Source organism: Desarmillaria tabescens (assembly GCF_030435595.1).
Source record: "Desarmillaria tabescens strain CCBAS 213 chromosome Unknown EV420scaffold_3, whole genome shotgun sequence".
Lineage (NCBI taxonomy): Eukaryota > Fungi > Basidiomycota > Agaricomycetes > Agaricales > Physalacriaceae > Desarmillaria > Desarmillaria tabescens.
In genome coordinates, this window is record NW_026848302.1 from 1,402,065 (window position 1) to 1,429,652 (window position 27,588).

At 48.5% G+C, this 27,588-nt stretch overlaps 12 protein-coding genes across 12 annotated transcripts; 5 read left to right on the plus strand and 7 right to left on the minus strand.

Annotated features, from left to right (window-relative positions):
* Positions 1 to 41: 41 nt before the first annotated feature.
* On the minus strand, positions 42 to 2,357 carry EV420DRAFT_1507648 (glycerol kinase). The gene is made up of 11 exons (XM_060471386.1): positions 2,211 to 2,357; positions 2,072 to 2,158; positions 1,902 to 2,014; positions 1,644 to 1,842; positions 1,526 to 1,595; positions 1,462 to 1,482; positions 1,054 to 1,410; positions 948 to 1,002; positions 712 to 891; positions 445 to 658; positions 42 to 381 (listed from the first exon to the last, which is right to left on the minus strand). The coding sequence occupies exons 1-11, from the start codon at positions 2,330 to 2,332 to the stop codon at positions 165 to 167; spliced, it is 1,635 nt and encodes a 544-aa protein (XP_060337778.1). The 5' UTR covers positions 2,333 to 2,357; the 3' UTR covers positions 42 to 164.
* A 168-nt stretch (positions 2,358 to 2,525) lies between these two features.
* EV420DRAFT_1507651 (glycoside hydrolase family 47 protein) lies at positions 2,526 to 4,857 on the minus strand. The gene is made up of 10 exons (XM_060471387.1): positions 4,407 to 4,857; positions 4,235 to 4,355; positions 4,012 to 4,187; positions 3,850 to 3,958; positions 3,702 to 3,783; positions 3,641 to 3,651; positions 3,552 to 3,609; positions 2,914 to 3,503; positions 2,695 to 2,864; positions 2,526 to 2,636 (listed from the first exon to the last, which is right to left on the minus strand). Exons 1-10 carry the CDS (start codon positions 4,727 to 4,729, stop codon positions 2,537 to 2,539), a joined length of 1,740 nt encoding a protein of 579 aa, XP_060337779.1. The 5' UTR covers positions 4,730 to 4,857; the 3' UTR covers positions 2,526 to 2,536.
* A 79-nt stretch (positions 4,858 to 4,936) lies between these two features.
* On the plus strand, positions 4,937 to 8,061 carry EV420DRAFT_1507653 (uncharacterized protein). Its single transcript, XM_060471388.1, has 13 exons — positions 4,937 to 5,075; positions 5,129 to 5,207; positions 5,258 to 5,277; positions 5,330 to 5,392; positions 5,445 to 5,545; positions 5,595 to 5,928; positions 5,982 to 6,215; positions 6,272 to 6,553; positions 6,602 to 6,967; positions 7,017 to 7,154; positions 7,206 to 7,301; positions 7,349 to 7,861; positions 7,909 to 8,061. Exons 1-13 carry the CDS (start codon positions 5,064 to 5,066, stop codon positions 7,987 to 7,989), a joined length of 2,319 nt encoding a protein of 772 aa, XP_060337780.1. The 5' UTR covers positions 4,937 to 5,063; the 3' UTR covers positions 7,990 to 8,061.
* EV420DRAFT_1507655 (MFS general substrate transporter) lies at positions 8,062 to 11,016 on the minus strand. Its single transcript, XM_060471389.1, has 12 exons — positions 10,200 to 11,016; positions 10,049 to 10,147; positions 9,837 to 9,995; positions 9,520 to 9,787; positions 9,264 to 9,471; positions 9,109 to 9,211; positions 9,015 to 9,049; positions 8,920 to 8,961; positions 8,681 to 8,866; positions 8,496 to 8,623; positions 8,395 to 8,442; positions 8,062 to 8,344 (listed from the first exon to the last, which is right to left on the minus strand). Exons 1-12 carry the CDS (start codon positions 10,605 to 10,607, stop codon positions 8,187 to 8,189), a joined length of 1,842 nt encoding a protein of 613 aa, XP_060337781.1. The 5' UTR covers positions 10,608 to 11,016; the 3' UTR covers positions 8,062 to 8,186.
* Positions 11,017 to 12,238: 1,222 nt separating this feature from the next.
* On the minus strand, positions 12,239 to 13,028 carry EV420DRAFT_671325 (ribosomal protein L21-like protein). The gene is made up of 2 exons (XM_060483012.1): positions 12,996 to 13,028; positions 12,239 to 12,942 (listed from the first exon to the last, which is right to left on the minus strand). Exons 1-2 carry the CDS (start codon positions 13,015 to 13,017, stop codon positions 12,497 to 12,499), a joined length of 468 nt encoding a protein of 155 aa, XP_060337782.1. The 5' UTR covers positions 13,018 to 13,028; the 3' UTR covers positions 12,239 to 12,496.
* A 137-nt stretch (positions 13,029 to 13,165) lies between these two features.
* On the plus strand, positions 13,166 to 15,270 carry EV420DRAFT_1626529 (P-loop containing nucleoside triphosphate hydrolase protein; the record flags this gene model as incomplete). The annotated part of the gene is made up of 10 exons (XM_060476013.1): positions 13,166 to 13,225; positions 13,284 to 13,329; positions 13,433 to 13,519; positions 13,570 to 14,003; positions 14,032 to 14,263; positions 14,314 to 14,546; positions 14,599 to 14,714; positions 14,769 to 14,914; positions 14,971 to 15,041; positions 15,097 to 15,270. 10 exons carry the CDS (start codon positions 13,166 to 13,168, stop codon positions 15,268 to 15,270), a joined length of 1,599 nt encoding a protein of 532 aa, XP_060337783.1.
* A 346-nt stretch (positions 15,271 to 15,616) lies between these two features.
* EV420DRAFT_1636220 (uncharacterized protein) lies at positions 15,617 to 16,533 on the plus strand (the record flags this gene model as incomplete). Its single annotated transcript, XM_060476555.1, has 2 exons — positions 15,617 to 15,775; positions 15,832 to 16,533. The coding sequence occupies 2 exons, from the start codon at positions 15,617 to 15,619 to the stop codon at positions 16,531 to 16,533; spliced, it is 861 nt and encodes a 286-aa protein (XP_060337784.1).
* Positions 16,534 to 17,686: 1,153 nt separating this feature from the next.
* On the minus strand, positions 17,687 to 18,409 carry EV420DRAFT_1474560 (uncharacterized protein; the record flags this gene model as incomplete). The annotated part of the gene is made up of 2 exons (XM_060469217.1): positions 17,687 to 18,025; positions 18,113 to 18,409. 2 exons carry the CDS (start codon positions 18,407 to 18,409, stop codon positions 17,687 to 17,689), a joined length of 636 nt encoding a protein of 211 aa, XP_060337785.1.
* Positions 18,410 to 19,460: 1,051 nt separating this feature from the next.
* On the plus strand, positions 19,461 to 20,326 carry EV420DRAFT_1636222 (uncharacterized protein; the record flags this gene model as incomplete). Its single annotated transcript, XM_060476556.1, has 5 exons — positions 19,461 to 19,517; positions 19,575 to 19,603; positions 19,658 to 19,992; positions 20,048 to 20,131; positions 20,187 to 20,326. The coding sequence occupies 5 exons, from the start codon at positions 19,461 to 19,463 to the stop codon at positions 20,324 to 20,326; spliced, it is 645 nt and encodes a 214-aa protein (XP_060337786.1).
* Positions 20,327 to 20,703: 377 nt separating this feature from the next.
* On the minus strand, positions 20,704 to 22,437 carry EV420DRAFT_1260938 (glycoside hydrolase; the record flags this gene model as incomplete). The annotated part of the gene is made up of 2 exons (XM_060467036.1): positions 20,704 to 20,842; positions 20,900 to 22,437. The coding sequence occupies 2 exons, from the start codon at positions 22,435 to 22,437 to the stop codon at positions 20,704 to 20,706; spliced, it is 1,677 nt and encodes a 558-aa protein (XP_060337787.1).
* Positions 22,438 to 22,680: 243 nt separating this feature from the next.
* On the plus strand, positions 22,681 to 24,610 carry EV420DRAFT_671567 (nucleoside phosphatase family-domain-containing protein). The gene is made up of 2 exons (XM_060483013.1): positions 22,681 to 23,023; positions 23,072 to 24,610. Exons 1-2 carry the CDS (start codon positions 22,819 to 22,821, stop codon positions 24,556 to 24,558), a joined length of 1,692 nt encoding a protein of 563 aa, XP_060337788.1. The 5' UTR covers positions 22,681 to 22,818; the 3' UTR covers positions 24,559 to 24,610.
* A 52-nt stretch (positions 24,611 to 24,662) lies between these two features.
* Positions 24,663 to 27,269, minus strand: EV420DRAFT_1636225 (POT family-domain-containing protein; the record flags this gene model as incomplete). The annotated part of the gene is made up of 16 exons (XM_060476557.1): positions 24,663 to 24,914; positions 24,966 to 25,032; positions 25,084 to 25,175; positions 25,229 to 25,251; positions 25,306 to 25,332; positions 25,380 to 25,452; positions 25,510 to 25,621; positions 25,673 to 25,697; positions 25,757 to 26,096; positions 26,155 to 26,220; positions 26,279 to 26,415; positions 26,466 to 26,656; positions 26,711 to 26,838; positions 26,895 to 26,918; positions 26,970 to 27,004; positions 27,059 to 27,269. The coding sequence occupies 16 exons, from the start codon at positions 27,267 to 27,269 to the stop codon at positions 24,663 to 24,665; spliced, it is 1,803 nt and encodes a 600-aa protein (XP_060337789.1).
* Positions 27,270 to 27,588: the final 319 nt, after the last annotated feature.

Sequence of the window (27,588 nt, forward strand, 5' to 3'; positions counted from 1 at the left end):
ACTCGATCACGATCAGCCATTTGAAACGGGCTAAGAACTTAGGCCAAAGCATTATTCCCCATTACATTAAATATGAATAGGTATTAGTATGTACTGAAATACGCTATCTAAGTAAACTGGTATCAATGAGCCCTCACTCGAGTTTGCATCTGGTTGGATATCTATTATTCGTCGCATGAGCCGTTGTCCCATCCTCTGCATCTTTCAACTGCGCGCTGCCACAAACCCCAACGTTTTTCACGCTCCGCGCCATTCATTTTTGGCTTGAATTCTCGTGTTCCTGTTCTGTTAACCTCGAGCAATGTCTCCGGCTTCCGTATGTCCCAACCAAATAGGTTAACAGCAGATCCCGCAAGTAGCGCAGAGCCCAGTGCAGTAGACCTGAGTATTTGAAGCACTGTCGTTAGAATGATTATTCGAAGGAAAAAGAGGCGATGTCCTTACTCTCGCATTGTCGGACGAATGACACTGAATCCTCCTAGGTCTGCGAGGATACTCATTGCCAAATCACCGTTTGTCATACCACCATCTACTTTCAGGTGCTGCAGGTCTGTCCCAGAATCGAGCTTCATACTTTCTATCACAGCACGAGTTTGGAAAGCATTTGCCTCAAGTGTAGCTCTGGCTATATGCGACGGGTTGGTATACTGCGAAACGCCTATTGACAGTCACATCAGTGGAAAACACTCTGAAATGGACAAACATAAATACCGATAAGAAGGCCAGCTGCAGCAGGATCCCAATATGGCGCGAGTAACCCGGAGAATGCGGTTACAAAGTACACGCCCCCGGTTGTAGGTTCTTTAGCCGCCAATGTATTCACGTCTGCGGCAGTTTTTATAAGTTGCATGGAGTCTCGTAACCATTTGATGGCGCTTCCGGCAGCAGATACTTCGATATACATAATCAGCGAGTCACGGCTTAGATAAACATACGAGAGCACTCACTACTTCCTTCCAATGCGTAGACCGGCGGTGCATTAGGTCCTGCCTGATAGGCAATCTAGAATGATATACATACATGATGTGGCGGAGAGAGAAGGTCTAACCTTACCGTGCTCAACAAGCCGTGAGTACTCTTCACGATCTCATGTCCAGTACAAAACAGCAGAAAAGCCCCCGTTCCATACGTGCATTTTGCCTCACCTTCCCTCAAACATAGATTCCCAACCAACGCTCCCTGTTGGTCACCGACAAGACCACCGATTGGGACGCCCTTCAAAGGTCCACTGGCGATGTGTCCATAGACTTCAGATGTCGATACAATTTTAGGCAGAATGGATGGCCGTAAACCAAAGAAATCCATCAGGAACGGCTCCCATTTGAGTGTGCTAATGTTCATTAGTAATGTACGGGACGCGTTGCTGACTTCGCATATATGCCGAGCCTTTTGGGTGTCTCCTACGAGGTTCTAACGAGGCGGTTGTTAATGGTGAAACGTCATATATACCTGCAGACTCACATAAAAGAGCCATGATTCGACCTGTTCCGAAAAGCAGCTGGTCGGATTCGTGAGCCTCAGAGACGTCGGGTATATGATCTATCATCCACCTCAGCTTAATGGCTGAAAAGTACGTTGAGAGAGGAAGACCGGTCCTATGGATCTGGATGAGGATAGACTACCGAAAAAAACGCGAAACGCACGTCTGACGCAGAGTTTCGACGCCTTCCTCTCCTTTCGTCCACACGCCTGGCTCGACTTGAAGACCGACGGTTTCCAATTTTTGTTGAAAGTGTGCGACGACGTTTTTTGTCCGAGAGTCGTCCCAAACGATTGCGTTGCATAGCGGGTTTCCAGTCGTTCTGTGCCAGGCGACAGTAGTTTCGCGTTGGTTTGTTATACCTGCATAGCATGCTACCCGTTAGTAAAACGGTAGCGACAAAAGGACGGTTGACACGCACCAATAACCTTGACGCTTTCTTTGGCCCACCCATTAGCCTCCAAAGTCTTAACCGCCTCCTCTATACACCTATTCGAATACTCCCGTATTTCCAAAGGATCATGGTCGTGCCACCTGCGATAACTCGCTATCAGACGAGGAATCATACAAGTGCCTATTCGAAATGCGTACCCAGGGTGCTGATAGTACTGAGGAAATTCAAGCTGGTGCTGCGCGACAACATTGGCATATTGATCGAAAATGAGAAAACGAACAGAACTGAAAAATCACGAATGAAGAAGTGCGACAAAACTATCAGGAAGAGATCTACGTGGTACCGCAATCTAGGGACCCGACAAACTTGCCCATTTTGAGAGTCCTCACCATGGAGGAGAACATACGCATCATGGAGGACATGGTGAGCAGGCGGCCACTACCTGTTGATTGGGGCATCGGTACATCGGTGCCGGTGCCGATCTTCCAAGTTCCTCCATCGTTTGGCACGCAAAGCAGTCTATAGGTCCAAGCGAAAACAATTTACTATGCTAGATATGCTAGATATTGAATAACTCCTTCTCTTCCTGTGACCACTCGAATACGGGCAGTGGATGGGCTTCAGTGTTGAAGACCCATTTGTCTAGTGATATCGGGTCATCGTTAGTGAACATTAAATACAAATACTTCAATCTGTGGAAGATAATTAGAGCCCGATATGCAAGGCATGACCGATAAAACGTACGTCTCAGCCAGGAAATAACTACATTGAATTTTTTTTTTCGTTAGCCAAGAAGATAATGATGCCAATGAAAGCATACCTAGGCATATCGTCGTCTTTGGGTGGGGGTACGACTTCTACGGATTTAATACTTGCGTATCCATAAGGCGTTTTCGTGTGCCTCTCTATTGCTTCGAAGATTCTCCATCCGCGTTCTCGCCATTTTGCATCTCCAGTTACGCGCCACATGATGTATAGCGATTCAATTGTCTACACTGTGTTAATGGTAACTCTTTGAACAGCAATTTGTGAAACCCACCTCTGGCCTCAACAAGTATCCGGGTTTTTTGATCGCATAATCTCTTCCTCCCGGTCCGCCGCGTAATCGCTGCTGTTCAGTGTAAATCACTGGAGGCTTATCGCCAACACCAGGAGGTATTCCTCTGGCCCCAGATTGTTTCCATCTATCCATGGAATCCATCCACAGATGGCCTTCTCCCAGGACACTATGAACACTGGCGCGCATGTGTGTCTCATCCGGACCCAAGCCAGTTCGCATATCAGCATAGGTGAGCCAACAAGTCTGCGCAAGGCCTTCAGCTGCCCACATGTGTAGTTCCTTGAGATTGTAACTGCTTGAGCCTTCGATATCCATCTCCAGCATGGCCGAAGTTACCCTTTGCAGCCAGGTCCATAAGTTGACGCCCATTGAATCAAGATCGTCCAGAGGTAATGTGTGAGCGCCCAAGGCAAAAAGACCGGGGAGGAAACAAGATAGGTGTTCAAAGACATGAGTTGGCGTTCCTTGCGCTTCATGCGTTGGAGTCGTGGTGTCAGTAACATAGAGAAGGTGCCGGGTGGGTGATATGTACATGAGATTTGTGATGATATGTGTAGTCGCGCGAATATCTGAAAGAGTATGTGAACATAACACTTGGAGTAGGACTATCAACTTACACATTTCAAGATTAGCCTTATCGGTCTTAGCAGTCAGCAGATATTGCTTCAGAAGATACTCAGTGCGCACTATCCGCTTGAGCACCAACAGATAAATGGGCTGTGGGGTTACTATGAGACAATGTTGAGAGGTCAAAGTGTAAACCGTACTATCGTGAGGTTGTCCGGTAGTCAAATTCCAGCCGATAGGGAACATGCCGCCGGTTTGGCGCAGATCAGGCTGAAGATAGCGCTTTAATGACAGTGTTGGCCTGAGAATTATCAAAAAGGTGGACTGAATAAGCTAGTATATGCCTACTCGTTCCCAATGCGCTCTATTTCCCGTTGCCTTCGCAAGGTACGTGTACTCCAATTGCAAGGTTGCCATCTCGGCTAAAATGCCGATATCTGGACCCACGACTTCCCCGCTGAAATCAACTATTGGCATAAGCAAATTGGCAATTGTAGGATGTTAACTCACGTCGACGGATTGACACCGAACAATGCCAGCTTGCTTGGGGTATTGAAGACAGGATCCAGCTTCTTCGCGAGCTCATCAGCGCGCTTAAGCAGCATCGGGTCTTGGTTGAGGGCATAGGTTGACAAAAGGCCTCCAAGGTATCTTATGGTAGTTTCAAAGTACGGAACAAAGGTGTGCTGCGGCGATCCGTCAGAAACGTCCACGTCAATAAGGAACAACGGACCTCTGCCAACTCGAATTGGGTCTTTTCAACGTATGAACGTGCCCGTTCATACTCTCCTTCGAGGCCTAAAAGAACCATAGTATCTAGAGAGTCGAATATCGAGACACCCCAGCCATTGAAACTGAGTAACCAAAATTAGAACACAGTCACCGACTTGGTGTGGTGTACTTACTTGTCTTTGTACCCCGTGGAAACGGGCTTCAGTTCATCGTGTGGAGCAGCATAACGCTCGTAACCATGGTAAGCATGGAGAAAAGCTCGCTTGACCTGACGTGCCCTCTCATCCCAGACTTGAGGAGGCGTTGGCACCGTAACTTCTTCTGGGAAGTCATAGGAAAGAGACTCGTGTCGCTGCACAGAGTTGTAGAGCGCGTAAAGTATCGTCAGCGCGACGCCGCCATATAAAATGTTGCGGACGTAGGGTTTGTACCGAAGACTGCGTATAGCCGACGACAGAGGATGATTCCAGTACATGTCTTGTATGTCTTCTAACATGGAATAAAGATACCTGGGATGAAAGTCCGTACCACAGTTGCCTGGGAGCTAGTAGGACATAAGTCAAAGGAAAGGGCACTCTGCGGTGTGACGGTAAGAAAAGAGGTTGCAACACTATCATTGGAGCGAGACACAGACTGCGGTCACACTGGCATCACGTACATTGCCGACTACGGAAAGGCATTAGCCTGTGATCCTAACAGATATCAATATTCCTTTCTCTTTAGACTTTCACCTTGACGGCCCTAGTACTTAATCCAGTCAAGCAGCTTGCTAGGCTCGTTCTGTTACACGGAGCGAAGAATTTGAGCGTTGCCTTTGTACTTTCAGCAAGATGAACATCTGGGTATGCCTGTCAATCCCGACACGTTCACAGCCTGGTTCTAATATCCTTTGCAGACAGAACATCGCAATCCCGAAGGAAGGACATATTGGTTCAACACTGGGACAAGGGAAAGTGTCTGGGAAAAGCCAGATGGTGCGTATGCTTCAATCTTCTGCTGCTTTCGTTTGTTCATTTTGCCACAGAGCTGAAAACTCCATTTGAGGTGCGCCTCTCTTTCCTTCGACTCGGTCACAGCCTGACGTATCTTTGTTTAGCGCGCTCTCAATCAAACGAAATGGAAGGAATATTTCTCTGGAGGGCGAAAGTATTATTACAATGTTTGTCCTACAGTCGCGTAAAATGGCTTGACAGCAACTAACGATTCTCTAGACTGAAACGAAAGAGTCTAAATGGGATATGCCGGATGAGCTCTTGCTAGTGTTGGAAAAGGTAGAGAAAGAGGGTCAAGCTACTGCGGTGGTACCGGCTGGGTGCGTAGGTGTCCTCTACCTTCACGCCTCGACTGACAACTTCTTTCAGCCAACCTGCTTTGACTGCGCCTCCAGCGTCGGACGCCAATGGCAGTCAAACACAACCGAACGGAAATGAACTGGCCGTGGGCGCACATACAGGAGGCCTTCCGCTGGCTTCAAGCAGTATCTTACCTGCTCGACCGAACCTTCCGGACGATCCTGTCATACCGCACAACGGCTTTGCTACCGTGGAGGAGGGAGAAAAGGCATTCACACACTTGTTAAGGAAGGCTGGAGTTGATGCCAACTGGACATGGGATCAAACAATGCGAGCTATCATTACCGATCCTCTGTATAAAGCGCTAAACTCCCTTGCGGAGAAAAAGAGTGTCTTCGAAAAAGTAGGTTCGCCTATCGTCTCCGATGTTTCCTTTCCTTGACCGATTTTCTGTAGTATACCACCTCTTTAAAAGTTAAAGAAAAAGAGGAGCGGGAAGCTCGACTAGCGAAGTTAAGGCCGGCCATTCGAAACATGTTGAAGGGCAACCCGAGTGTGTTCCATTACACGACTTTTGCAACCGCAGATAAGCTTTTCTCTCAACATCCCATTTGGCAGCAGGCAAGGATTGAGGCTGAAAGGAAACTCATATTTGAGGAATACATTCAAGATCTCAAGCAACGTGACGCGGTATGGCACATTCTTCCGTTACAATCTAGCTAAGCTGATAACATGATCATCTTTAGCAAGACAGATCTGCGGCTCGTACCCGAGCCACTGCCAAGGTGGTGTCGCTTTTCAAGCAACTTGATGTGGATGTTCTTACCCGATGGAGAACGGCTCACAACCTCATTCTCGATTCAGATGAGTGGAAATCAGACCCTGAGCTCCAAAGACTTCCTTCTCTGGATATCCTACTGGCATTTGAGGACTACAGTCGGGTGCGAGAACGGGAGTACGAGGAGCAGATGCGCCGGGCGCAGGTCGAAAAGACGAGGAAAGAAAGAAAGGCCCGAGAAGCTTTCAAAGTGCGTTTACTGACGGATGAAACAATTGATATTACTCATTTATTACAGGCTTTGCTTCGAGAGCTAGTAGAAAATGGGAAGATCAAAGCGCGATGCAAATGGAAACACGTGTATCCTTTGTTCAGTACTGATGAAAGATACCTCAACATGCTAGGAAATCCGGGCTCCAACCAACTGGAGCTTTTTTGGGATGTAGTGGATGGTCTTGACCAGAAATTAGATGCCAAAATTGACATCGTAACTGAGGCGTTCAGGGGGTACAGGCCAGAAAGCGTTGAGGGAGACGCCGAAGTAGTGGGGTTCGCCGTAGGGCCAGAGACTACGGAGGAACAATACCAGAACGTCCTCAAGGCTGTCAGCACTGCAAACATAGAAGCCCTGACATCGGAAGATATTCATGACATCTATGCTGCTGTAAGCACATGTCACTTCCCATTCTCATAATGAACTCATCGTATTGCAGTTACGTGATGCTGCAATTCGGAAACAGGCTGAGGAGAAACGAAGGGCGGAGAAGCGGCAACGACATCTGCAGGACGATCTACGATATGCTCTAAAGAAACTTCCTGAACCATTGGATATCTCGTTGTCTTATGAAGCTGTAGGCGTATGAGTTGCTCCCATCGCCATTGGTAGTAACATCGCTTTCTAGGTCGTACCTTTCATCGAACACCTACCTGAATACAAGGCCTTAGAAGACGAAGAATCCCGTCGATCGGCTTTTGCGAAATTTGTAAAACGACAAAAGGTATTCGTATTACTTAATTACCAGGTGCATTACTCAATTTGCACTAGGAACGCCTGCGCGAGGCAGCCGGTTCCGAGGATGGAGGGTCGACAACTAGCAGGAAGCGAAAAGAACCTGCGCGTGATGGCGACCGCGAACACGACAGAGAGCGAGACCGGGATCGTGAACGCGAACGCGAACGGGAACCGTCTTTCAGGGAGCGAGACCGTGATAGGGAACGAGGCAAAGATTACGACAGAGACAATCGAAGACATCATTACCGTCATGATGACTATGACGGTCGGCGATCTTCTCGCGAATATCCGAGAGCTGATAGGGACGAGAAAGACAGAGAACGTGATGGATATCGGTCACGACACCATAGGGATGATAAGGACGACCGCAGACGGGATAGAGATAGGGACCGGGACCGGGAGAGAAGCTCGCGGCCAGACTATGGTCCTAATTATAATGATGTACCGTCGCGGAAGGAGGGTCGAGATGAGGGTCCCCCAAAAGAGGAGCCTCGAGAAAAACGGGATGCTCCTGAGGACAGGCTTGCGGATGATCGCGCAGAAAAGGTTTGCGTTTATCTCTATCTGCAGATAGTTTCTAACGAAAGACACAGAGACCGCGTTATGATAGGGAAGAAAGTATAGGGAAGAAACCCGACACTCGTGCAGAGACTCCAGAAGAGGGAGAAATATGAAGACTTTATGTCTTCAACTGACTGTTGCATCGTCGTTTATAATGAATAATCAAGCAGAAATCTGTCCTTTGTGTACGTCACATACTAGTAAGAGAGCAAAGGTCGCATTTATGGTACGGACAATTAAAGTTAACGAACATAGAGAAGTGTTGAAAAGCTAAGTGAAAGAGTACCTAACGACTCTTCCAGATTAAAGTCTAAGCCCTCTCAGCATTATTAGTGTTCCTTTCTTTCTCATTAGGATCTTCTTCACTGTCGAGAACGCGCCCGTCAATGCCAACGTTTTGTACGGCATTCTGGTGATCACCCAGGTAAAAGTTCCGCATGAAGAGTAAGATGACGAGAGGAAGGAAAGCTGCAAAGGATTAACGGGGTTCGATATGAGACTTAGAAAAATGTACTTACAAAGGATTAATGCAGGAAGATAGAGAAGATAGACTGTGTCGTTGTAAGCTGCGAAACAGATCAGACCATTAGATGTATCACAATAAGCAAGAATGTTTTACCATAGATGACGTTGGTCCTGTCCGTGTCGCCCAAAGTTCGTGCCGTCTTAATGGACCCAAAGATCTTGCTGATCTCGGCCTGAGTCTTGTAGGGTAGGTGCTTTCGGAGATAGTAGGGCATTTTACCACTGACAAAGAATTAGAGCGATGTTTTAACAACAAAGTCAGAAACCAGAACGACTCACGTCCAGACTGCAGCGGCGATTGCATTGCCCACGCTCCCGCCAAGGGAAGTCCAAAGAGATATGAGAGAAATGACTTGCGCCAGATCAGCATGAGGAACTGATGCTTGAGACGCGACCCGAGAACCGACAACGCTAAATGCGCCGCCGATGGCAATCAGGAGCTGGGTCCAAACAAGGGCGACATCTCTGAAGAGCGAGGTAGGAAGTCAGCGGCAAGCACCATCCATCAAAGCACTTACGTAGCATGGTCGCCTCTGGCGTAGAAGGTCAAACCCATACCGCTGCAAAACATGTTACGCTTGATTTCCATCTACGAATGACGTCCATCTCTTACATGATTCGAATACACAGTCCGGTAAACTGTAGCGCCTGAATGTCATAAATTAGTAAGAAAATGGAAGTGTAATAGACAGAAACTAGATACTCACTTTGTAACGGTGAGTGTAACGTTGGATTAATCCTGCCGTGATACCAAAAACACAAAGACCAACAGTGACGGTCTTGTTAAAGTACGTCCATTCACGGGTGGTCCTATTGACTCTGTAAGCTTTCGTTTTCATCGCCTAAGGGCGCCTATACATACCAGTCCTTAACCACCCAGGTCCAACTTGAATAGTACAGCGATCGCATATTCCCGGACAGCATATAAAGTACGTCAATGAAGACGGCACCGAGGAAGGTCCTGTTAAGCACACGGGGGGGCATGAGCGGGTATCGTGCCCACCACTTTTCGTATGCCGCAAAGACGAAAATTAAGATGCCTCCGACAGTGACCATGGCAATCATACTGGCTGCTCAGGGTATTATAGTGCTGGGGAAAAAAGAGATAATACACATACGATTTTTCCAGCCACCTTTGGCGTCGGAGTAGAGAGTGAATGGCAAGAAAATTAAGGCCCAGGCCGTTCCAAGTAAGACAAGGCCGAAGACATCCACATGAATACAGAAGTCGCGAGCGATAGTGAACCAGGTGACTTTCTCATCCGAGCCCTCGTTACGACGCTCCCATGTACTGGAAGCGATAGACACCATATTGTCTCGCTTGGACTTGTACTCTGCCCAAAACAAAACAACCAAACCAGGTGCCATCACGACAGGGAGCATAATCTAATATATTGTCAAACAGACGAAGCGTGATAACTGTGGTTGCACCCACAATGAAGATCCCATAACCCCATCGCCATTTGTCCGGGATGAAACCATTAGTAATTTCGGCAGCAACAAAGGCATTGATGATGTACGGGGATGACGGAAGTGCAGTCGCAAAGCCTCTCCATTTGAGCGGAGAGAGATCAGCAACGATGATGTCGGTGACCTAAACAAAACTAGATGTGAGCGGGGACATAACTAAGATGACGATGGACCTACAAGGTCTAATCCCGTGGTACCAATTGTGTATAACACTTCTCCGGCACAAACTGCGCCTACCGTCGAGGAAGATGCAATGACGATGTAACCAATTATGTACTAACAGGAATTGGGTCAAATGAGCATAGAAGCAAGGTAAATAAACGCCTACAAAGAAGAGAGAGAACAGATAAGCCCTAGGCCTCGACGTTATATCCGCAAGCTTGGCAATAAACGGTTTTCCAACAGCAGCAATGATCTCGGCAGCTACTTCAATTGTTCCGATAGACGAGTGCGCCGAGAAGGCAGAGGTAGCAAAGGGCAAAAAACTGCTAGTGGTGTTGGAATCGAGGGAATAAACGTAGGCAATGAGGGCGATACTCAGATAGAGCACCCATAGAGGTGCGCCATTGCCGCCGAATACCCTGTAAAGGGCTTCGATGCGCGCAACACCCGCAACCTCACCCTCCTTGGGAGCATGACTAGTGCTCGGCTGAGAATCGGGATCGCCCGCCTTCTCAACAGAACTCTCCGTCCAAGTGTGAGACTTGGTCTCTTCGATAGCTGTAGCTCGCTCCATAGCACAGGGTTGACCGCTCGTGAAAAAGAGGGACGAAACAAAAGTACCTCAGAAATCCTACCTTTTATAGATTCGGGAAAATATGCCGAGCGTCCGAGTAGATCCATGCGCAAACGGAGTTGAATCCGAGTTCGAAAATTCGAATACGGTGCCTTGTGGTGAGGGCAGACTGGTGTTTCTTGAATAATGATCCTCTAAGTGGCGCAAATTGACGGCGCACATCGCTTTCCCCCGCCTTAACTCTTGAATTGAAATAATAAGAGTGTTTGAGTATATACTGACTGAAGATAGAAGGCACCTACGACGGGTCTCTGGCTCTTAGAAGTCAGCGAAACGGGCAGGTGGAAGCCAGGCGAACCTTTCAAGTTTTAGATCCGATCAAGAATGGTTACCATATGTTATCTGATAATCGTAACCGAGCAGTCCAGGTCTGATTCTCGGGCAGTTCCTTGGTTCTCGAGTAGCCTGACTAAGCGCCTCATCTGCAAAAGTGGATCACCCAAGCTGTCCAGATGCCCAGTTCAGTAGCACATCCTCAAGAAGATAAAAATTCCTTTACTCACACATGCCGGATGGATTTGGAATCTAATCTGATTGATTGTTCTAGAAATCCAATCTGCAGTTATTTACTCCGGTTCACAGGTAAATTTGAAGACCGACAGTACATGAGCTCCACGCTCCGCAAGGGTGAATCCCTTAGTAGATTGCCTTGGTAGCTCCTGTATATATCGAAGACACAGTTATACTGCAGAACCTTGCGATAACACAAGAAGGAAAACCTGTTGAGGGAAGGTTCTGATTTAGTTTCTTGCTCATGTTGAAAACTTACAAGCTGCGCCGGGAAGTTCCCGGCTTTAAAGTCATTTCGGAGCAAGAGCTTCGCCGCGTCGTTGTGAAGGACCCAGACAATGCGGGAGGAATTACAGCGCTGACTGCCGTAGACTCGCGTAGACTTGGAGGAAGCTACCGAGATCGGGGCCGACTGTGCCTTGAGAAATGAAGCATTATGCACGCCTATTCGACCGCTTGTGCCTCAGACGATGGAGAATTCATCCGAGATCATTGATGAGTAGAGGGACCTAACGCCACTCATAGCTCATGAGACCTAGTCGGTACCTAGTGTTAGTACATGGAGAACAATCTGACATGCGATAATGAAGTCGAATGTCATGAAATAGCATAGGCAGAGGAAGTGGCGCAGGTAGGTCGAACGATAATTAGGCCTGACCAGAAACAGTAATGCAGTTTTGATGACTTGGAGTCCTTGTCCCTGATAAATGAACAAGTGGAGTCAGCCATAATAGCCCAGATGAATTTAAATGCGTACCAGATCAAAATACGAGGCGCAACAATGATGACAAAAAACGCCATCTATATGTCCTTGGCCCGTCCACATCAGGCATAAAACTGGTGCCGTTCAAAGAGACGGATTCTGACAGCCACTGCCTTGTTGTTGTCTACTAGTAAATTTGCTTGACCTTTGTGCAGCCATGTGCTCCTGTCGGGACGCGACGGAATTACGTTGGACTGCAAATCTTTGGCGAAAAACGATCCTGAAAGCTTTAGACCAACGAATATAGCATTTGTGTAACGGGCTGCGCTGCAGCACTTCAGGAAGACACAACATTAGTCTCGTTACTGCCGCGTCGATGTCCACTATCTGACGCGTCAATTTCTTTCTAAGATAATTTCGTACCACGCGAAGTTTGAACCCTTCCAGCAAGGAACGGTACAAACCGACTTTCGTACCAAGGAACAGCATTGACCGTTTTAGTCTGGTCTGATTTCGACTGCGCCTATTCCAAAGGTGAAGTCTTCTTATAAGTTCACTGCGCACCAAACTTAAGGAATCAGATAGTGCAAAGATAACAACAAAACAGGAACCGGTATTATGATCGTGCTGCATCTGCAACGGCCGGTATGTCAATGTCCCCAATCCTAAGACGCGTATACGTCTGCTTATGTTTCTTCGTCTTTTGGTAACCCTTTCTCCGCTTTTTCTTGAAGATGAACTCCATCTTGCCCTTTGTATGCTCCACCACTGTTGCCTCAATTTTTATACGGCTGGCAGGTATGGTAGGGTTACCGCGCAGCGTGTATTCCCGGGAGCCAATTTCATGGATTTCATCCAATGCAAGAACGTCACCGACTTTGACATCGCGTAGTCGGGGTATGGTGAGGACGTCTCGCGGAGACAAGAGGTACTTGGTGCCTACAATGGAGGCAACGACGTATTGAGAAGGCTGAGAGCGAATGAGTTCGAGTGCGCTTGCTGTTGACGATGGTGCCGCCGCTGTGTGGGCAGCCCTACATGTAGTTCTGAAAAACGACGGACCTAGAACTACAGATGGTCAGCGACGCGTATGATACGAGGAACTTATAACCTACCTCGACTAGCTAGGGCCGCCATCGCTGTGTCCGACGATGAGCTCGGCAGAAAGCTTGGGAACGTTGGGGCGGCGCCGGAGCGGAGTCTGAATTTAAAATTATTTCCGAATCACGCCGATTGCGGTTCAAAGTTTCTCGACCGTATTCCACCTTCCCCTCTCTCCTCCTCCATGCACCGTATTGCCCTCAGAAATTCGGCGCGCGCCCGTGCGCTGGCCGCCCATGCAAAGGTCAGCTCTCTGCCTTTTTTTGCACGTTTTCAGCGGCTCATTGGACCCATGGATTCAGAAGGCGACTCCCGTAGTGTCCCGCTCTTATGCGACAGCAAAACCCGGTACGTTTCCTTCCCTTTTCTATCTCTTCCCAGCTTTTCTCAACCAGTACTTCATTCCTGTTTCGTTCCGGTGCTGTCCTCTTCACTGTGTACACGTCACTAGCTGCTTCTGAGGTCTCCTCCGTACTCGAGTCCCGCATCTCTGGCACCAGTGTTGGTGGAAATGTCGAGGAAACTGGCCGCGTTTTGAGTCAGTCAATTTCCTGGGGCTCGTAGCCTATGCATCTCATGTTTCGTTAGGCGTCGGTGACGGTATCGGACGTGTCTGGGGCCTCAGGAACGTGCAAGCCGAAGAGATGGTGGAATTCTCTTCTGGTGTCCGTGGCATGTGCTTGAACTTGGAAGCTGACAACGTCGGTGTCTCCATCTTCGGTAACGATCGTCTCATCAAGGAGGGCGACACCGTCAAGCGGACTGGTCAAATTGTCGACGTTCCGGTCGGTCCCGGCCTTCTCGGACGTGTTGTCGACGCTCTCGGTGACCCCATCGACGGCAAGGGCCCCATCGAAGCCGCCGAGCGCCGCCGTGCCTCCTTGAAGGCTCCCGGTATCTTGCCCCGTCGTTCCGTCAACCAGCCCATGATGACAGGTCTCAAGCCCATTGACGCCATGGTGCCTATTGGCCGTGGACAGCGTGAACTTATCATTGGTGACCGTCAAACCGGTAAAACTGCCGTCGCCTATTGACACCATCCTCAACCAGAAGAGGTGGAACGAGGGCCAGGACGAGAGCAAGAAGCTCTACTGTGTTTACGTTGCTGTTGGTCAGAAGCGTTCGACCGTCGCTCAGCTCGTCAAGACCCTTGAGGAGAACGATGCTATGAAGTACACTATCATTGTCGCCGCTACTGCTTCCGAGGCCGCGCCTCTTCAGTACCTCGCACCTTTCTCCGGTTGTGCTATGGGTGAATGGTTCCGTGACAACGGCAAGCACGGTAAGCAAATTCCTGTGGAAAATGTTTCAATTCTCATCTATACTGCGTAGCTTTGATTATCTACGATGACTTGTCCAAGCAGGCCGTTGCCTACCGTCAAATGTCTCTGCTCCTTCGTCGTCCCCCCGGTCGTGAGGCTTACCCTGGTGATGTCTTCTACCTTCACTCTCGTCTTCTTGAGCGTGCTGCCAAGATGAGCGACAAGTTCGGTGGAGGCTCTCTTACTGCCTTACCTATCATTGAGACTCAGGGTGGTGATGTGTCCGCTTATATCCCCACTAACGTCAGTTTTCCATCTCCAAATTTTTTCATCCATGCTGAACTTCTGCTGTCAGGTCATTTCCATCACTGACGGTCAAATCTTCTTGGAGGCTGAACTCTTCTTCCGTGGTGTTCGCCCTGCTATTAACGTCGGTCTTTCTGTCTCCCGTGTCGGTTCCGCTGCCCAGACGTATGTTGTTCACTATTTTCCCACGTGCCACATTAACGCCGGTTTCATTCACAGCAAGATCATGAAGAAGTTTGCTGGTTCCCTCAAGCTGTACCTCGCACAATACCGTGAAGTCGCCGCCTTTGCCCAGTTCGGTTCTGATCTCGATGCTTCCACTCGTTTCTTGCTTTCTCGTGGTGCCCGTCTTACTGAGCTCTTGAGTATGCTGCAATATCTATTTTCCTGGATATTTGCTCATTTTATTTTTACTAATCAGAGCAAGGTCAATACCAGCCTTTGGCCACCGAAGTTCAAGTTCCCATCATCTACGCTGGTGTCAACGGTCTCGTACGTATCTTGTTAGCACCAAAGCTATAACTACTGCTAATCCAACATCAACTAGCTTGATTCCATCCCTGTCGACCAGATCACAAAATGGGAGGCCGAATTCCGCTCGCACCTCGCGGCTTCACAGACTGCCCTCCTCGAGGAGATCTCGGGAGGCAACATCACCCCTGAATTGGAGGGCAAGATCAAGAAGGTCGTCGAAGATCACGTATTGTCATTCACCTCATAAGTTAATTAGAGAGTATACGCATGATGTTGGCGGACAAAATTAAAATGCATTTTCTTCTCGACACTTAGGTGATTCTGACAGTCATATGAAGTGCATTTCGTCCACTGCAGGTGGTACTTATCAAAAGTAGAATTGTCGAGTGATTAGTCAAATTAATCATAACCGATGCAAACTCGCGACCGTGACAACTTCATGACCGACTTGCCCTCTCACCGCCATCCCGCGAAAAGCAGCTTCATCGAAATCGCGCTGTAAATATGTCTTAAAACCTTCTCGATGCTTGAACGCGTCTGGAACCGCACCATTTACTTCCCTCCACTTTATGCGTGCTGCAATAATGTCAACAATGGTCGAGGAGATACACCAAAAATGTAGTTCAATGGATGTGGAGAACTTTTGGGCCAATTTCTTCCCGGAAGTCCCCCAGGCATTCCTGACGATAATGTTGCTGCCTTCCAGAAGATTTGCGAAGAAGACAGCCGAAACAGCAATGTACGATCCATTGGTATGTCGTGCTTGCTACTCGCGTTGCTTGTGGGTTATTGATTGCGTTTGAAATAGATCGATGCTCTCGCACCATTTTCAATGAATATGCAACTTGTCGATACCCATGCCACTCCCGATCCCAGTGTTTTCAATCCTGGTTTGCTGAAGCCCGAAATCTCGGTTTACAAGGCGAAAGATATAATAGATCCTATCACACAGTTCTCTCGCATGGAAACCCATGTCGAACTCAAGCTCGCCGCCATGAATGACGCGTTCAGTGATGAAGGAGCGCTTGAGTCTAGCTCAGAGCTGGGCCACGATATCCAAGGCCAGCTCGTGTCTTATATTAACGCGCAACTGGGTTCCCAACATCATACCCACCCGTTCACCGTCTTTATCTGTGCAAGCAAGGCGAGGTTGCTACGCTGGGATCGTACAGGCGTGATTGTTACGCGTGCGTTCCCGTACGATTCGGGTGAATCGACTTATCTGCAGGAATTCTTCTGGCGCTTCAGTCATGCTGGTAACGTGACTCGTGGGTGGGATACCACTGTTACAGTGCCCACACCAGACGAAACGGCACAAGCACAGCATAGCCTAGACACAGATGAATCAGAGACGCTATACACATTCGCCGTGTACGATGACATCAATCTCGACCCCGAACACGCATACTTCATTGCGGGCAAACCATTTGAAGGTCATACTTATCCTACAGGCCGCGCAACCCGCTGCTTCATCGTTTACCATTCAGCTGAAAACGAAATGTCTTCATGAAAGACACTTGGCGCATTGCGGCACCGGATTCGGTGGCAGAGCGTCGAATCTATGAGCGGCCGCATAAGGCCAAAATATCCCACATAGCAGAGTTTATCTTAGCCAGTGATATTCCAAGGGTCAACCCATAGGACGGTCCGGATCTAATCACCCAAGGAACGGAATACGAGCAGTTACACAAGGCCCAAGGACCACGTTATAGCAGAATTGATGGTGGGCGGTGATTTACCTGGACCGAACCACAAGACCTATGCAAAAGGGACATTTCAAAGGGAACATCAACATTACTTGACTCATTACTGGGAACCACTGGAAGCGATTTGACACTGTTCCATTCATCGTGGGAGATGGAAGTGCATTGAGGTATGCAATGATTGGTTACGTCTTCCAAGCTGGGGGATATTGCAAGTCGATCATAATCACATAGCTTCGAAATAGCTATCCTAATGCTTTAGATCATTCACCACGACATTGGTGTCGGCAGTCGTAGAGGTTTGCTACTGTCAAAGACCTGGTCACTGTCATTCTCTTCAAAGACGGTAGGCAATTGTACTCTGCATGCCATTCTACGAACCGGAACGATGCAGTACCATTCTGGTCATGAGCGATCGATCGGCCAGTCTTCAAAGGCATCGTTATTGATGTCCTTGATCTGGTTGATACCCGTCAGCGCAACAAAACGGAGTGTCTCAACGCAGCCAACTGGGAGGTACTTCGTAAGAACCTGATGGTACGTTCCTTTGACCGTTCGAGTGGCCTTTCCATCCTACGTATGTAGTATGTGATGGGCCATGATGTCCGGGGTGAAAATGTATGGCTAGACATTTGAAGAAGAGAGTTAATCACTCGTACTACTAATGTTACTGCTCTTTCCGACACAAGCAAGAGATGCGCGACGGCGTATGTGAGACAAATATTCACTCCACTTCTCCCTCCATCTCCGAGGGCGGGACCTCGTGTGGTTATATTCTGCATAAGAAGCTGCTGTTTTTCTTGATAGGTCCTCTTCAGCAAGACGTCGGCGAGTCAAAGATTCTTGTTCTAATCTGTAGGTGACAAGTAAGAGCAGGATCTCATGGAGAATTACAATGCACTTATAAAGGAACTGTTGTTCCGCAAAGAAATCTCTAGGGTCAGCGATATCATCGATGGACTAAGACGAGATATCATAGCCTCCCACGCAGAATGGGTTTCTGGCCAACGCCCCTGCTGGTGGCATATTTGATTTAAGCGGCTCCTGGCTGTTCATGTCGTCATATTTGGCGGTAAAGTATAGGCGCTGTGCTGTAGAACCGAGCTGCGCCGCATCCCCTGGCTCTCTTCGATCTTTCGGGAATTTACATGTCACAATTGGGAGGATAGTCCAGTGGCAGAAACCGGGAAGCGGGAGAGCATTTGTGGGGTAAAGGGGCTCCCGATCTGGTCGAGGATCTTCGACTTGGGGGGCCAGCGGAAATGACATCCATGACTCAATGCCAGTAAACTGCTCTGGCTACCCAGGTGCAAGGAGCTCCATTTCGGCGCCCGTAAAATCGGGGCCTCGTGTATTGAACAGCTAGACAAAGATGAGCTTAATTACTGAGGGCAATGTAATTGTGGAGAATCTGACGTCTATTGCACATCCAACGTATATTTTCCCCCTCATGTCCTGGGTGATGATGTCCACTTCTGGGTCATTAAGACCAGCAAGGGTCGTCTTAGCATCGATAGTGAACCAGATGTATCGCGTGAAGAAGGGGAACACGGGAGTCATGAAATGTTCGGGCCCTAATGAACGCAGAGGCACTAGCAGCTTGGGTGCAGCCGGAGGTAGGTCAAAGGAAGATGCTGCCGCCAGAGAATGGTCGGACTCGGAGACACATGAAGATAGCGACATAGTCGGAGATGGGCTAGAAAAGATTCGAAGTGGCGCCCTTTATATTGCAGATAGAAGGATGTGTAAACGTTATTAAAATTAATAAGATCGACCTGTCACTACCTGTACTACCTCACTTCGAACAATGTCAATGGTTAATGATGAGACCCTCAACTCTGGGAGACGCATGCTACTTATTACAATGCTACTGGTATTTGATGTGGCGTCTTATTCTCTATCAACGTAATGCTGGAGGTTGCTATTGGCGGAACATCGCGGCATTGAATGTATTGTATGTTCTTATTCGGGGAATTCCTTTCGAACCTTCAAAGAAAACTTATTGTCGAGACTATGTATTCGCTACTTTTGGGGCATGGTACGGTTCGGAATGGCAGCTTTAAAGGAGGATCCTAAGGGGGCCCAGCTGTTTGTTGGACTCTCTTCAAAATCACCAGTGGATTTTTGAAGCCGTCACAAAGGTATGTAAGTATATGGCCTGCCGATGACCAACCTCGAGAAAATCCCATGCTCAAAAAGGCGATGCAGCAACAGATAGAAAAATGGAATCGGAGTGCGACGAATACGACTTTCCTAACCCGACACAGAAGGTTCGTTATGTGAATGAAGGGGCACAGGATGCAGGGGAGGAGATAAGATTGAGCGGAAGTGACGGTGGAAGACTACTTACTCAAGCGAAGGCCAGCCAAGTATAGCGATTTAACCAGTCATCGACAGAATTTACACAACATAGCGGCCTGTTCATATTAGTAGGTAGAGCATAAATTATGTTTCTTTTTGGTTCACCGCGGCTTTATCCCATCGTGACAACAGCGGCCTGGTTCCAGTAGAAAACGACGTCTCCATCGTGGAGAGACCAGAGAAGGTTGTAATAAAGGTAAAGGAAGATATTCCTCCAACTCCATTCGGCGAATATCCAAGCTTTCGCAGAGTCAGTGGCCGCAAACAAGTTAACACTACTCGGCAATTTCCGAGGACTTGAAGTGACGTCATTGTGCTTCTCGACTATACCAAACGCCCCGCACGGACCCCTTGCTTCCACTCCACTGCCACCATGCGCAAAACATCCTATGGCGTTACTGCTGTCTTTTGTGCCATTGTGCTCATTTTAGTAATTTGCCTCATCTTTCACTGGTATATATCGCTAATCAACAATCTTTCATAACAGAATATCCTAGCGTCAACACGAACTGACTGGTTTGGCCTACGGTCTCTTCTGACGATGAATGACTCGTTAACAGTATACTGAAGGCTCGTCTACAAGACTCCCGAAATTCTCCACACCAAAATCACCGTTCGCTATGGCTTGAGACAGCTTTGCGAGACCAAAGTCATCAGCCTGCCTGACTCGGACACTGACCGTAACTACACCGAGAGGAGCTGCCGCCGCTTCCCTCTCACCAAGACTGACGAATGCCAGAGCGGGAACGAAACATTTTGTGCGTCCTGGACGAGCGCAGGATACGCTATGGAGCTGGCCATAGGCTTCTCTGCGGTCTCACTCGTGGCGATCATGTTTGGAGTTAGCACGCACTCGAGGAGAAGGCGGATTTGGAGGGCTGTTGCGGGGCTGGTGGCGCTTCAAGGTGAGTTTCCCGTTCTCTATTGTTTGAAGCGGCATGACTGATGTAGTATTCTTAGCTGTGTTTCAGCTCCTCGCATTCGGACTCGTTACGGAGATGTATAGGACGGGAAGATATCCCACTTTTGACCAGTCAAAGCCTGGTATGTTTCTATATACTAGCCCGAGTGACCGATACTGATTGCTGCCTCTAACTAGGAACCGCATACATTGTTAACACTATCTCATGGATCGCCAGCGTCCTTATTGTTATCGGTGTGGTGACCACTGGTATTTCGGCTGATAAGGGCCACCAATGGGCGGCTGGGAACAGAGCTTATCGACAGCTACCCAGTTAGTTTGATCAACGCCCGTTGTATCATGTTTCTTTTTTTGAATACACGCACTGATATCCTTGGTGATTGTACGTATATATAGTCTAGGCATACCTTCTACAATGATTCCTTGGTGTCGTTTACATACAAGATGAAATGTCCCGTTTTGCGTTGGTTGTGATTCGGCCTGCACCCGTGGTTTTATACTCCTCTCCCTAGCAACCCTGACAACATGATGTATATTGCCACAGCTGGATGCATGCAAACTTCAGTACTCTTAACCAAACTTCAATCGGCGCAGGAACCTGACCTATTCAACTGAAAGATAGGAAATCTTCCCACTTGAACGTTGACGAAATTAACGGGAAGATGTAGATGCTTTACAGTAAAGTCTGTCTGAGTCATGAAGATATGTTATAGGCCAACTTCTCCGCTTCGCTCCAATGGAACACCGGCAGTGGATGAGCCTCTGTGTTAAAAACCCACTCTTCAAAAGGATATTCGGCGTCGTCGTTGAACATAAGATACAAGTATTTCAGCCTATGCAAGATTCAGCGTCACCCGAGCATTAGCAACAGAAATATCAAATCGACTTACGTTTCTGCTAAAAAGTAACTCGGCATCTCATCTTTTAGCCTGAATTCCCCATCCAATACTGGTTTCTCAACGTCAGTGACGCTCGCATATGCCTCAGGCGTCCTGGCCACTGCCTCGATTGCCTCAAAGACTTTCCAAGAGCGCTCTTTCCAGACATTGCCTTCTCCAAGTCTCCACAAAATGTAGAAGCTTTCTAGTGCTTCAGGCCTAAGAAGATACGCGCCTTTCCGGACTTTATAACCACGAAGGTCTCGCTCAGGTTCAGGTTCAGTCTCGCGCGAACCAGGAGCATCGCCCTCTTCTCCCTGCTGCTGCCACTCTGCATAAGCACGAACCCAAGCTAGTGAACCTTCTTTCTGCATGATGACCTCGTCTGGACCCAGGCCGGAAGGCATGTCTGCGTACGTGAGCCAACATGCTTTGGCTAGTCCTCTGGCTGCCCATTTGTGCTTCGCTATCTGCTCGGGGGTGAGTTTGTCGGATAGAGTATGCACACCCAACATGAACATGCCAGGGAGAAAACAGGAGAGATGCTCGAATATGTATGAGGGTTTCATAGTAGGCAGGTCGATATCTGTGACGTATAGGAAGTCGCGGAAAGGCAGGTAGTAGAGCAAGTGATCGATAATGGCTTCCGCTACGTCGATGTATAGAGATAATGCGCGTGGCTCGGAATGTGAGGTGAGGAGATATTGCTTCAGGAAGTACTCGTGCGCACTATCAGCAAATGCCCCAGCGCTGAAGACACGTCCTCTGGACGTTCCTGTCTTTGTGTCCCATATTGTTGGGAACAGACCAGGTCCAGTCAAGTTTGCGGTTTCCATCATAGCCATGATGTCCTCAACCTTGGTGAAATATGTCGGGTTGGAAGTGAGGTGAGCGAGATATTTGTACTCCAATTGACAGCTGAGAGCCTCTGCCCACAGTGTACCTCCAGTCCACCCTGGTCTCGTTAACCCTGTTCGGGTATTTACAGCAAATGCTGGCAGTCCAGAGGGCGTGTCTAGGGCGGGTAACATCGCAGCACCTAGCTCGTCTGCCTTTTCGAGTAACAGAGGATTACCCGACAAGGCGTACGCGCTAAGCATACCTCCGAGGTAACGAATGTTGGTCTCGAAGAACGGGGCAAAGTCTTTGGGTCGCATCTGAAACCGGTGTTCTGCGATGTACTCTACGGCATGATCCCATAATTCTGGGATACCCATGATCCACATTGTATCCAGCCCGTCGAAGACGGTAAGACCCCATCCATTAAGATTGGTCGTGTTACGGAGACTGAGGGGACGGAGCTCGTCGTCGGGGAATGCATGGGTGAGATAGCCGGTATAGGCGTGTATGAAAGCATTCCGAATGCGGTTGGCAGTGGCTGTACGCGGAGGAGGGGGAAAGGGCAAAGGGGGCGGCGGTGGGCGGGTAAACCAAGGAAGGACTAGCCATAGAAGAAAGAGGACCAGAACAGCAGCAATCCATCGAGGACGGCGCAGCGCTTTTAGTCTGACCGTTGCTGCGGAAAAGGACACTGGTGCAGGCAAAAGCATTACGAATTAGAGTCGGGTATGCTCGTTATCATTGAGATTGAGATGTTTTCTGCCGGTCAAAGCAAGGGAATTTTTCTAATCCAGTTTGGGCGAAGAAAGAAAGCTCTCCAGACAGCTTTCAGGTGGTGAGTTGAGTGCTGTTGCTGGTCGCCAGTGCCAAGAACATCATTCTCATGTGGAGACATTTATTTACTTTGTTATTTATTTTTGTCTTATTACATAGCCCATCATAGGTGGCAGTGCCATACACTCTTTCGACACAGCCAGTGGCAGCGACTGCATAGCGCTGTCGTATATACCCAAGCTTTCTCTGTTTTCCAAGGATACGGTCCGACGGCACGGCGCAAATATTCGTCTGCTCTTCGCTTGCGAAAGGATATCATGTCCCCTCGCTCATCCAACTATGACCGCATCGAGGGTGGAATGGGTCCCAGTAGAGGGTATCCAGCGAAACAGAAGTTCGCGTGGAAGAAATTTGCTGTCGGAGCTGCAGTCCTTATAGGGCTTGTCTGGATTTTTGGTCCCAGAGAGAGGAGACATATACCTTCTTGGGTGTCGGATTCGACAGCAGAGCTTGAAGAGAGCCGTACGTCTCTAGCATTTCTTACTCGCGTTTCTCTCAAATTTCGAGCAGATACAACGATTCCGTGGTCTCCTTCAAAGCCTGTGACGACCAATCCACCCACTCTTCCTGCAGCACCAAACAATCCGAGCAAGCAGCCACCCATCTCTGCCGTAGACGATGACAAACCTTTGTCCTTTGATACTGATCCCAATCCTGCCGGTACCACCTACTGTACTTCACCCTACTCGTCTACCGTGCCTCTTATTCAATATGCCCTTATGGTTGATGCTGGTTCCACGGGCTCTCGCATTCATATCTACAAGTTCAACCATTGTTCAGCCTCTGGCCCAACATACGAGTATGAAGTGTTCAAAATGACACAGCCCGGGCTATCGCATTATCCAGACGATCCAGAAGCCGCTGCCAAGAGTTTGGATGTGCTCATGGCCGAGGCAGTGAAGACGGTGCCAGTGTCATTGCAAAAATGCGCGCCTGTTGCAGTCAAGGCTACCGCCGGCCTGAGGCTGCTAGGTCCCGAGAAGAGTTCCGCCATTTTGGACAAAGTCAAGGAACATCTTAGCGCGTCGTACCCCTTCCCACTCGTAGAGCAAGGTGGTGTGGAGGTGATGGACGGCAGTGAAGAGGGCGTATACGCCTGGATAACCGCTAATTATCTTCTCGGAACCCTCTCATCTGCATCGTCCTCTTCGTCTTCGATCATGCCATATGCGGTATTAGACCTTGGCGGAGCATCCACCCAAATTGTCTTTGAACCGCGGTGGGAACAAAGCGACGGCCGCCTCGAGGAAGGTGAACACAAGTACGACCTCACTTTCAGCGGGAAATCCCATGTTCTGTACCAGCACTCCTATTTGGGGTATGGCTTAATGCGCGCCAGACGACACGTCCACCAACTCGTTGAATTCATGTCATCGATTCGTCCCGCCTCCCCATCTTCATCGTCTTCAGAAGGCACAACTGCGAAAATAGCGAATCCTTGTTTGGCACGCGGTACCACCAAGGTGGTGGAGATTGATGGCCGCAACTTGACCATGTACGGTGAAGAGGTCGGCTCTTATGATGCATGCAATCGTGTCATTGAACTGGTGCTTGCAAAAGATGCCGTATGTGAACTCAAGCCGTGTTCCTTCAACGGCGTCTACCAGCCGTCTCTTCTAGACTCCTTTCCTAGCCCGGATGGGCGAGTCCTTCTGCTCTCATATTTCTATGACCGCGTATCTCCCCTTCTCGCTCCTGGTGTAGAATCCTTGACCGTCGGGGGTATCGCTGACCTGGCAAAGACTGTATGCCAAGGAAGACAGGCCTGGCTCGAGCACCCTCATTGGGGCACAAACCCAGAGGTGATAGAAGAACTGGAGGGCCGTCCAGAGTGGTGTCTAGATCTTACTTTCATGAACGGCCTTCTCAGGCTCGGGTACGAATTCGGTGATGAAAGAGACGTGACTATTGGTAAGAAGATTGCTGGGACGGAGTTGGGCTGGTGTTTAGGTGCTACGCTTGCCATGATTGGTGGTGAGCTTAAGTGCCGGGACTAATTTATTTCGATTTGTTATCAAAAATACCTGGGATTTTTGCATATAGATACTCCTACTAATTGGGAAAACATCATACACAGGACAGATCGCCCGGTACCAACATCTTACGCTTCCGGCTTCGAAGCTTCCATGTGTCCTTCTTGCATATTGTTCAGCCTGTCCTCCTCGGCATCCAATTTCCTGACGGCAAACCAGAAGACTATACCCGCTACACCTGCAATCGTGGCCATGACGCCATAGTTCCAAACTAACAGTGGGTCGGAAGACAAGGACACGAAAGCTTCTCCTATGGCGGCAGAAAATGCATTCGTGAAAGTCAAAACCGACATGACCAAAGACCGCATGTTAGTGGGAGCCTCAAGGAAGAAGTCAGCGGGGTCTTTCAGCAAGCATGAGAAAGAAATCACCTTCGTGAATGCATATTCCAAACCCGTGATGGACGCTAAGATCTCACTGAATGCTATGAGGACGTACCTGAGCAAATGCGGTCATGAAAAATCTACAAAACAGGAAACGTAAACGCACGAGCCGGTCTGAATCCAGACGTTCAATGGAGAAACTAATGGGTGTCCGTCTGCAGTTTCGCACGTCCCAGCAGAATAGCCACATGGGTTTGTCTGTGAAGTGGGGAGTGAACGCATGCTAACATGATTAGAAGCAGAGGCAATACCTTATAGATGTAATGCTGAACAACTTGATTGACTGATGAGTACGCCAAGTTTAAAATGACATTTGCAATCCACCTACCAGCTGACCAAATCATCGCGGCGGCACCTGAATCCTGTTTAATCTCGATGCAAACAGAAAGCCAGGGTACAAACCTGTCGCAAACCCAGCGCAAATTTTCTTCAATGCACTGAAATTGACTCTCCCGCGTCGTAAGGCGGGATAAATCTAAAATTAATTCAGGTAAGTCGCAAGTTCATTCTCTCGGGATATGTGAGCACGCACCAGTACATCACAGATCGGGATGAATATGATGAGAGCAAACGGATCCAAGTTCGACAGAACGTCATTTGGGAGGCCATTGGTGGTCATAGTGGCCGCTTGCGATATCAGGTTTCTGCGAAGGGCATTGAGGGTACTTTAAAATTCCAATACAGAATATGCATACGCGTTCAGTTGATTGTAAGTCAACCCTGCAAAAAGAGACGAGGTTTCAATATCTCTGGCAATCCCAAACGTAATATCATCTCACAGTAGATAGGATACCAGAGGAACACACTGCAAGCCTTGAAACCACGCCGAACTTCGTCAACCCATTGATCATCAAAGTTCATCCACGCTGGTTTCTTTCCTGCTTGTTTGCTCGGTTTGACGTTTTCCCAGAAATTTGCAGCGGTCATATTCTTATAGGTCTTTATCGGATTGATGCTCCATCGACCCTTCGCCGCATACAACCAGAGCTTCATGGCGGTTCCGAGGACAGATCCGGTGGGTGGACTTCGGATATACCTTTTCCTGCCGAACCACAGCACGAGAGGACAAAGGAGGAAAATAATGGTGGGTAGAGTGAAGGCAAGCCAAAAGCCGACATACTACATGAAGCACGGATTTTTAATTATGCGAAGTAAATCAGAAGGAAAGAAACTTCACCTTCTCTGCATATGTCATTGCGATTTGTCCGATGAGAGCACCGATGTTAATGAAGAGATAAAAATACTAGGCGTGAATCTGTTTAGGATGCGCAGCAGCAGCAGACATCGTAAGGTTGACGTACCATATAGATCCTCGAAATGGTCAAAGCGGGATCTACAATGACACGTTCTCCTGTTCTCGTTGTGGTTACAAATAGCTTCGTGCGCCTGTATTGTTCCGCGACCAAAGGAGAGATATTAGACTTGAAGAAACCCGTTCCTATGCATGTATTAGGGATCAGGCTATGATATAAAACAGAGATTACCTACCAATCCCCATCACAATCAACGCGACCGAGAATGCGCCTATTGCACTCTCTTTCTCAATGACGCCAGGGACAGCGGATACAATTAGGATGATATGTCCAATAAGAGCGACGAAGACAGAGAAACAGACTGTATTGAACCGTCCCCAGTACGTATCCGCAATATAAGCTCCAAACAATGGTGTGACATAGACCCTGGGAAGTCATTCAGTATGCGACCAGGGGAGTCATGATGGCAAATGCATTGACCAGAACTGGTAAAAGGTGTTGAGACCGGTAGACGCCCGCTGACCACGTCCAAGAGCACCGGATTGACCATTCGTAAATCCAGCACCGGTGTGTGAGCCTTCTGGTAAGGGTTGTTGAATAAAGTTGGTCTAGAATTAACGATTGATGAAATAAACGAGCACCGGCGTAGTAGAATGGGACTTACGAATACTACTTGACATCCGTAGTACTTCGAATGCATTATTAATGGACGTGGAGCAAGCTGGAAGCTCTAACGTACAGAAAATCGCTCAGCCAACTCTACAATAGCGATTACTTTGATACCACAGCTATCAGTATAAATCTGTCCCCTAGAACAAAGAGACGTACGATACGCATTCCATGGGATAGAGTCGGAAACCCTGCGCAGTGTTGCCCGTTCTTCGTCGGTAGGGAACTCCAGCCCATCATGAATACCATCGAGTTCATGACCATGTTCGGAGGTAGCAACGTCGGAAGGAACGCCCTTCTCATCCTCATCCTCCTTCTCCTTGACATGACTGAGGGCAGCCAAATCAGCCTCGACTTGTATTCCAGCCATCGATAGAGCAGATGAGACAAGGAAGATGGGAAAGGCCGTGTATCAAGGAATCTTTTTATATGAACATAACCACATGCTCTATGGACTGATTTCCCTCGGATGGAAGGTCGACCAGACTATAATTGGAAGAATTCCCACTCTCTTTGTATTGAGATGGAGGTACTTCGGTCTTCGTATACCACGCATACAGTTTTTGCGGGAGAGAGAAGCAGACTACCAGTGAGGCGCGAGACATGCTCTCCAAGATCCCAGGATGGAAGACTGAAATGAACGTCGGATTGAGTTTCGCCCATGAGCCGGCGAGAGCCAAGCCTTGCTT

What these genes read in the sequence shown, in the direction of transcription:
- EV420DRAFT_1507648 (XM_060471386.1), bottom strand. Translation starts at nt 2,332, where the DNA reads ATGCCCCAATCAACAGGTAGTGGCCGCCTGCTCACCATGTCCTCCATG. An exon ending in TGATAGATCATATACCCGAC is followed by an intron (nt 1,483 to 1,525) that starts GTCTCTGAGGCT and finishes TTTTCGGAACAG; the next exon opens with GTCGAATCATGGCTCTTTTA. An exon ending in ATTCGTCCGACAATGCGAGA is followed by an intron (nt 382 to 444) that starts GTAAGGACATCG and finishes TCAAATACTCAG; the next exon opens with GTCTACTGCACTGGGCTCTG.
- EV420DRAFT_1507651 (XM_060471387.1), bottom strand. Translation starts at nt 4,729, where the DNA reads ATGTTAGAAGACATACAAGACATGTACTGGAATCATCCTCTGTCGTCG. An exon ending in TCCACGGGGTACAAAGACAA is followed by an intron (nt 4,356 to 4,406) that starts GTAAGTACACCA and finishes TTGGTTACTCAG; the next exon opens with TTTCAATGGCTGGGGTGTCT. An exon ending in GATACTTGTTGAGGCCAGAG is followed by an intron (nt 2,865 to 2,913) that starts GTGGGTTTCACA and finishes AACACAGTGTAG; the next exon opens with ACAATTGAATCGCTATACAT.
- EV420DRAFT_1507653 (XM_060471388.1), top strand. An exon ending in AGCTGAAAACTCCATTTGAG is followed by an intron (nt 5,278 to 5,329) that starts GTGCGCCTCTCT and finishes ATCTTTGTTTAG; the next exon opens with CGCGCTCTCAATCAAACGAA. An exon ending in ATCTCAAGCAACGTGACGCG is followed by an intron (nt 6,216 to 6,271) that starts GTATGGCACATT and finishes GATCATCTTTAG; the next exon opens with CAAGACAGATCTGCGGCTCG.
- EV420DRAFT_1507655 (XM_060471389.1), bottom strand. Translation starts at nt 10,607, where the DNA reads ATGGAGCGAGCTACAGCTATCGAAGAGACCAAGTCTCACACTTGGACG. An exon ending in GTACCACGGGATTAGACCTT is followed by an intron (nt 9,996 to 10,048) that starts GTAGGTCCATCG and finishes AGTTTTGTTTAG; the next exon opens with GTCACCGACATCATCGTTGC. An exon ending in TCTTCCTGCATTAATCCTTT is followed by an intron (nt 8,345 to 8,394) that starts GTAAGTACATTT and finishes AATCCTTTGCAG; the next exon opens with CTTTCCTTCCTCTCGTCATC.
- EV420DRAFT_671325 (XM_060483012.1), bottom strand. Translation starts at nt 13,017, where the DNA reads ATGGCGGCCCTAGCTAGTCGAG. An exon ending in GGCGGCCCTAGCTAGTCGAG is followed by an intron (nt 12,943 to 12,995) that starts GTAGGTTATAAG and finishes CTGTAGTTCTAG; the next exon opens with GTCCGTCGTTTTTCAGAACT.
- EV420DRAFT_671567 (XM_060483013.1), top strand. Translation starts at nt 22,819, where the DNA reads ATGTCCCCTCGCTCATCCAACTATGACCGCATCGAGGGTGGAATGGGT. An exon ending in AGCAGAGCTTGAAGAGAGCC is followed by an intron (nt 23,024 to 23,071) that starts GTACGTCTCTAG and finishes AATTTCGAGCAG; the next exon opens with ATACAACGATTCCGTGGTCT.